Source organism: Dipodomys ordii, unplaced genomic scaffold (genome assembly GCF_000151885.1).
Source record: "Dipodomys ordii isolate 6190 unplaced genomic scaffold, Dord_2.0 Scaffold129, whole genome shotgun sequence".
Classification (NCBI taxonomy): Eukaryota; Metazoa; Chordata; class Mammalia; order Rodentia; family Heteromyidae; genus Dipodomys; species Dipodomys ordii.
Genome location: NW_012267345.1, coordinates 1,519,238 through 1,526,568, shown reverse-complemented (window position 1 = coordinate 1,526,568; position 7,331 = coordinate 1,519,238). Strand labels below are relative to the sequence as shown.

Below are 7,331 nucleotides of genomic sequence, written 5' to 3'. Positions count from 1 at the left end.
GGGGAGGAGCAGGAGGGGGAGGAAGAGGAGATAGAAGAGGAAGTGGAGGAGGAGGAGGAGGAGGAAATAGATGACAAGGAGGAGGTAGAGGAGGAGGAGGGAGAGGCAGAGGGAGAGGTACTGACTCAGAGGCAGCCTCTCCCCCGGAACCCACAGGAGGGGAGGTTGGGGGCTTGGCTGTGGAGCCTTCTGGAGCCCAGCAGATGTAGCCAGGCCCCACTCAGCGAGGCCAGGGCCAGTTCCTCCTTTGAGATTTCATAAAAAATCAAAACCGGAAGGATTTTCAATAAACGGGACAGTTGCATGCCTGTGTGGGTATCTGCCTTGGCTCCAGGTTGGGGCGGGGAGGGCTGGTTTTCCACGGCCCTCCCTGCAGACTGGGTTTTCTGTCTACGCAATGGCTCTTTGGCTGCTCCTGGAGGGCTGAGAACTCAGCCTGGGCCTCTGGGCCTCGCTGGGCTCCTGGCCTGTGAATCATCCCTGCGATTCTCCCCCTGCCTGGCCTCCCTGTGAACCAGTTCTATAACTTCTTTGTTCTTTGTTCTTTTTTTTTTGTCTGTGTGGGGCTTGAACTCTGGGCCTGGGTGCTGTCCCTCAGCTCTTCAGCTCAAGGCCAGTGCTCTACCACTTGAGCCACAGCGCCACTTCCAGTTTTCTGGTGGTTAACTGGAGATAGGCGGTTCATGGACTTTTCCTGTTGGGACTGGCTTTGAACTGTGAGCCTCAGATCTCAGCCTCCTGAGTAGCTGGGATGGCAGGCGAGAGCCACCGGCGCCCGGCCTACAACTTCTTTACCACACATTCACTCAGAAAACAAAGGTGGTGTTAAACCACATCTTTTTAATGGTTTGGCAGCAATCAGTTAAACAAGCTGTGGTGTGCTTTTTTCCATATCTTTACAGTTGTTGTTTTTTTTTGTAGTAGAACTCCTGCAGAACGCAGGATCCCACCGGCTCCTACTGTTACAAAAAGAGAGGTGGAGAGATCGGGCCTGAAAGGAGGGATCCTTTTGCTCCACACGGGGCGGGCAGACACAGGCTTGGCAGGGGCTGTGGGTCTCACAGCTGCCTGCCCAGGATGCACCCGCATACCGGGAGCACCCGCTGGGTGGGGCAGGGCTCCAGAGGTGGGCAGAGCCTCCAGCCACAGCCCACCATCAGGATGGGCGGCAGCAGAGGCCCGGGCTCACGGAGCACCACGCTCTGGAGAAGGTGGCAGCGTGTGTGTAGGGCTCTCCTCCTAACACTGGGCAGTGTCTGCAGACATCATGACCAGACAGGAGGGTGGACGCCCTGGAAGGTGCCCCACAGCGCTCATCCTGTCCCACCACAGAGGGACCAGCTGGCTGAGGGGCAGGGACTCCGCTCCCCTGCCGCGGCACCTGTGAGCTCCCGCTGTGGGGCTGACCGTGGTCGCACTCACGCCAACACTGGCAAGGAAGTATGACCAGCTCACGGGCAAGGGGGGAAACGGAGGCTCGGAGAGGCGATGAGCTCCATCCTGACCCAGGCTGTCTGCATGGCACTGGCCTCGGCCTTGGCTCCCCCTCCATCATCGAGTCCACCCTGCTGTGGACCGATCCTCTGCTCACACCCACGGAGTCTCCCAAACGGAGTCCCCGAGGCCGAGGACGGCAGGATTCTGGGCAGGCGGGGAGCTACACATCTTCCCGGGGGAGCTCAGGTCCACTTTCCCGGCCTGTCCAAACACCAGGACGGTGCCCAGCCCCAGGTTGCTGATGACGGCCACCAGGTTGAACACACAGGTCCAGGAGCCCGTGGCCTCGGTCAGGTGGCCGCCCAGACACACCGATGACACCTGGACCCGGGAGAGGGGCAGCCGAGCGTTCTGTGCAGCCAGGAAGGGCAGCTCCGCCACACCCGCCCCCGACCCCCAGTGTGAATCTGTGCGTCTGAGCTGCTGAACCAAGGAAGGTCATCTTAGACAACAGACTTCACAGGTAACTGAAAATGATCTCCCAGGTCCTTCCAAGGGGAAACTGAGAGCATGGGCAGGTACAGAGGTGAAGAGGGGGCCCCTGCCCCCAGCACGCGGCGGAGGCCCCTAAACTATGGGACTGACATGCATCTGGGGGTCAGGAGAGAGCGTGGCTCCTAGCCGGGTGGCTCCTCCGCAGAGCGCACTGTGAGAGCATGTGCCCCCCCAGCCGGCCTGGGGTTCACGCTCTGCCCCGACACTGGGCCCCCTGGATGCTGTGCTGGGCCTCAACCTTGCAGAACTGGGCAGGCAGAGAGTGAGGCCCAGGCCTGCACTCGGGCCGCAAACGGGTTTGCAGTGAACGCAAAGCCAGCAGGCAGAGGACGAAGCCTGGCTTCAGAGGGGCTCACGCACACCTGCCAGGCCCCCGCGGTGTTGGCCACACCTGTGAACAGACCAGAGCGGCTAGGGACGGAGAGGCTGCCCCCAGCCCCCGCAGCCCGGCCTTGGCCCACCTGGGGTCAGCCCCCCAGGGTGTGGCGGGGGGGGTGAGCCCGGCCTCACCAAACAGAAAGCCACACAGGATGGGGCCAAGTCCTGGATGTGAACGGAAATGCCATGTGGGAAACAGGAGAGAAAGTAGGGGCGTGGCCCTGGGCCTGCCCCTCCCCTCCTGCAGCCCCGGACCCCGGGGGGCCCTGTCTGTCACAGAAGCGCGCGGCCGGCCCCTCTGGCTGTGGTGCACCCTCCACTTTGTACCCCGCACACCCTGCCCCACGCACCCTGCCCCCACTCCCTGCCCCACGCCAGGCATAGCCCCAGAGCTGCCCCTGAGCCTCGGTTTGCAGTGGTTGAAGCAGCTCTGGGTCACCGGGGCCTTCACACCTCAGGGACAGCTAGATGCAGTGGTGGCCTGGCCACACAGAGCGGGAGAGCCAGGTCAGAGGAGGTGTCCCAGAATCCAGGCTGGGGCGGGGCAGCCAGGCTGGGGCGGGCGGCTCCTGAACCTGCCCTGTCCCCACAGGCTCGCGCCGCCCCTCCCCCAGCAACCTGTGGTTGAAGATCTGGAGGCTGATGGCAGCTGATGTGAAGAATACAGCCTTGGGAAAGCTCCTGAGTGACCCAGACACAGGGCGGACATGCTTGACAGGCCAAGACCCATCACCGGGGGAGAGGCCTGTGAGGGGCCCCAGCACAGGCCAACACGGCCCATCCTGGCTCCGTCCACCCCGTGGCCATCCGGTACACTGACCAAGGGTCAGGCCTGCCTCATCCAGACGCCCTTGCCAGGCAGACCTCCTCAGGCCATTGGGGAGAAGGCTCCAAGAAGAGCCGGCGGGGGGTGCGACGTGGGAGACTCCCCTTGAGTGCCCTGGCCTGGACGGCAGAGCCTCTGTGGAGAGCAAGCCTCCCACACGGCTTCGGAGCACCCACCAGCAGCCCCACCCTGCCACTCCCCGCTCCGGGTGCAGCAGCACGGCCTCTCCAGTGGTCTTAAAGCCCTACAGGCCTGCCGTCTTGGGACAACGCCGCTCACGCCTGGCGGGTGCCGGCTGGAGCCCGAGGACGGCTCCCTGCAGTACCTGCAGCTTTCCCAGCACACAGTCCCAGGGATCGCGTGATTTGGGTAGTGATCAGATGCATGTCTAGAGAGAACAGGTCCAGTGATTTCCCTACCTGCATGAACTTCCACACCGTGATGGCTCAGTAGCCTGAGCAGAGACAGACAGAGGACAGGTTCCCGTTAGCCTATTTGGACTGACCCCAGCCTCGGCTCCCCCAGTGGGATCCCCCTGGTAGTGGGGGACAATGAAGGACTCAGTGACCCAGGGTGGGCCAGGCCTCAGGACAAGGACACTCCTATCATGAAGTGACACCTCCATCAAAACTGCATGTGCACTGGAGGACTCTGTGGCCTCGGTCTGGACAGGAGGCGTGGAAGGGCGGCCACATGGATGGATACAGTGGACAGGACACGTGGAAGGGCGGCCACATGGATGGCCATAGAGGTTGGACCAAGTCCAGTGAGTCCCATTTTCTCTGCATTTCTCCAAATTATCTGTTTTTCCCACAACAAGTGTGCATTTATTTTTTCCCCCAGTACTGGAGCTTGAACTCAGGGCCTGGGCACTGTCCCTGAGCTTCTTTTGCTCAAGGCTAGCACTCTACCACTTGAGATACAGTGCCATGTCTGGCTTTTTCTGTTTCTGTGGTACTGAGGAATCGAACCCAGGGCCTCATGCATGCAAGGCAAGCACTCTACCACTGAGCCACCTCCTCAGCCCTGTGCACTACTTTTGTATTGAGAACAACCACTGTCATGCTGAGGATGAGCGTGTGTGTGCGTGCATGTCCCCTGAGCGTTTGTGAGGACATTGCCTTGGGAAGTGAAAGGTTCAAGAGCAAGCCTGGGACCTCTGACCTCTGAACCCTCCAGGCTCCTCCTCCTCTCTATGGGGACCCCAGGGGTGCTCTGAAGTGACTGTGAGGCGGGCTCCCTTGCTGCCCCTCCCTTGCCTGGTCAGGGCAGACCAGGGGACACTGTGGCCCCAGGTTTCACTCACTCTAGGCGGAAGGCCAAGCCCCTCCACCGCAGCCCCACCCCATCACTGTGGCTGAACCCCGCAGCGTAGCGGGTGTCACCTGCTTCACCGCCCCTTGAGAGGGCTCGAGAGGCATTTCCAGCCTCTTCTGTGACCCGTCTGGCACCTGCCAAGTTCCAGGAGTCAGATGGGTCTGGATGTTTACAAGCTGCCAAGATTCCCAACGAGAGGGTTTTCCTGGGTGTGAGCGTGTCCCTGGCCTCGGGAAGGGTCTGCACAGCCAAGGGCATTGCAGGCCTCTCAAGGTCCTGCTCTCCTCTCTCTGGCGGGCCTGAGTGCCAGGCATGGATGGGCATGCTTCTGCTGGGCACCTCCCTGCTATACTGCACGCCCGTCTCTGCCCGTCTGTGCGGTCGCATGAGCCAGGACTTCGGCTGGAACAAGAGGGAGGCCGGCATTGTGCTCCGCAGCTTCTTCTGGGGCTACTGCCTGGCGCAGGCGGTGGGCGGCCACCAGGGGGACCGGCAACCTCCCTGGGGGCCCCACGCCAGGCTGGAGGGGGGCTGGCACAGGAGGAGGAGGGACCCTTGGGGAAGGAACTCAGCAGATCTCTGGGGAGATGCCCTTCGCAGAGGAAGACACATGCTGTCAATGGGGAAACCGGGCCTGGCCCTGGGTCAGAAGAGAGCACCCCGAGTCTTGAGGTGGGGTGCGGCCACGGAGGCACAGGGACACACGGACCAGCCTCGGCCTCGCGGGCCCGGCTGTGGGCCCCTCCTTTGTGGCGTGGGGTTACTACGCATCCACCCCGGGGGTCTGCACAGGTGGCCACCGGCAAAGCCGCCCCACCGCCCTGTGTCCTGCCAGCTGTGGGGGTGAGGTGGTCATCTTGCTTCCGCCTCCACCTGGGGCTCTGTCACTGCTGCCACCCCGTGGCTCGCCCGCCTAGGCAGCGCCCACCTGGTCATCGTGACCTCGCGCATCCTCACAGGTCTGCTCCAAGGTAAGAGCGTGTCCTGGAGGCCGCTGGCACGCAGCTCCTCTGCAGGTGGGCAGACGGGGGGGGGTGCTGGGCAGATGTGGGGGCGTGTGTGGAAGCCCGCGTGGCTGCCTGCTGCCCTCTGCCAAACGTCTGCTGGGGGCTGGGGCACAGCCAGGCGGCGGCTGCCCGCGCAGGGCCACCAGGGCTGCGGCTCTCTGTCGTGGGGCTCTCCTGCCTCAGGGGCACTTGACCCTGGAGAGGCTCTGACCTGGGGCAGGGGGGCGGGCAGAGCGGTCCCGTTACCAGACACCTCGCGAGGAGATTCCAGGGGGAGTGGGCAGAGGTCCTCTGGAGTGGGACTCTAGAACTTCCCAGAATGGGAAAGAACATGAGGTCATGATACCATTTTTTAAGATTTGAAGAAAGCCATGTTCCAAAGGAATTCTTAGGAGGAAACTGTCTAGAAAAATACAGGTAGTGGCACACTCCTGGGGAGTGTGTGCGTGTGTGCATGTACATACTTATCCCAGGGAAGCTGTGTGCACGTGATACGCACAGGCTCCTGGGGCAGGCGCGTGCGTGAGGCACACGTGCATGGGGCAGGTGCGAAGCTGCTGTGTGGGAGGACTGTGCGCGTGTCAGCGTGAGGCCTGCGGAGCGCGGCTGGCCGGGGTGGGCATGGGGCAGGGGTCTTCCTCACGGCCACCATGCGGCCGTAGCCAAGTCTGGATGTGTGGGACACGCAGTGCCCTGGATTCCAGCCCCTGCCGCGGCGCCCGCCCCGCCCGCCCCACACCACCGCATCCTCTGCTTTTGCAGGCGTCTTCTTCCCCGCCCTGACCAGCCTGCTGGCCCAGAGGGTGAGAGAGAGCCAGAGGGCCTGGGCCTACAGCTCGGTGGGCGTCGGGTCCCAGTTAGGGTAAGGCTGCCGGGGCTGACAGGCTGAGCCCCGGAGCGGGGGCCTGCAGGCACAGCGGGAGTGGAGGGCTCCCAGGTGGCTCGCTGACCCCGGCGGGGTTCCCAGGGTGCCGCTTGCCGTGCGGTCTGCCTCCGGCTGCATGGGCTGCGGCTCGTCTTACCTTTGCTGCCCACCCCCACATAAGCGTCTGGCCACAAGCACAGCCCCTTGCTACCTGTGCCCTCAGCCTGCTTCCTCGTGCCCCAGGCCCACACCTGCGGCGGCTGGAGAACGGGCCAGTCGGGCCCTCCTGAGTTCGCTGGGTCCGGGTTCAAGAGGAAGAGGTATGGGGCTCCTGTCGATCAGGCTGGAAACAAGCCAGGCGGGCAAAAGCGGGCAGATTTAGAAATAACCGAGCAGCCAGTAAGGCTGAGAGTCAGGTATGCCCGGGATGGTGATTCTTCAGCCCTATCCAGCTGGGCGTCCTGTGGCCCATCAGGCAGTGGTGTGCAGGGCACCGAGGGCTCGGTCTGTGACTGGTGGTGCGGGGAAAGGAAGCGCTGCCCTGGCTGGAGGCCCGGCTTGGCTGGGTGCTGGGCACTGAGGCTCCGGAGGGCTTGCCCCTGCCTTGGGCTCTGCGTCCTCTTCTGCCTCTCCTACCGGCAGGGATGGCGGGGCCTTGCAGGACATGAGCACACTGCCCAGGGGCAGGGAGGCTGTGCCTGACCGAGTTTGTGCACATAATGATCTTTCCGGAATCGCATCCTCTGTGATATATGAGTAAAAAAACAAAGTATGTCCTCAGGCCCTCTTCCTCTCGTTGCCTTGTAGCTGAGAAGATTCACGGTACAAATCATTAGCAAGTGGAGGTGTGGCACAAGTGGCCACAAGGCCCTGAGTTCAAACCCCAGGACTAGCACAGACGCGTCAATGTAAAGGTCTAGAAGCAAGAAATTAGAGACAATTTGGG

General features: G+C 62.5%; 1 protein-coding gene across 1 annotated transcript in view; it reads left to right on the top strand.

The window, feature by feature from the left end:
- LOC105996311 (histidine-rich glycoprotein-like) overlaps positions 1 to 1,446 on the top strand; it is a 7,009-nt gene extending 5,563 nt beyond the window's left edge. Inside the window, exon 5 of the mRNA XM_013030352.1 lies at positions 1,333 to 1,446. Coding sequence (XP_012885806.1) covers positions 1,333 to 1,446 — 114 coding nt within the window. The remainder of the gene's footprint in view (positions 1 to 1,332) is intronic.
- The last annotated feature ends 5,885 nt before the right edge of the window (positions 1,447 to 7,331 follow it).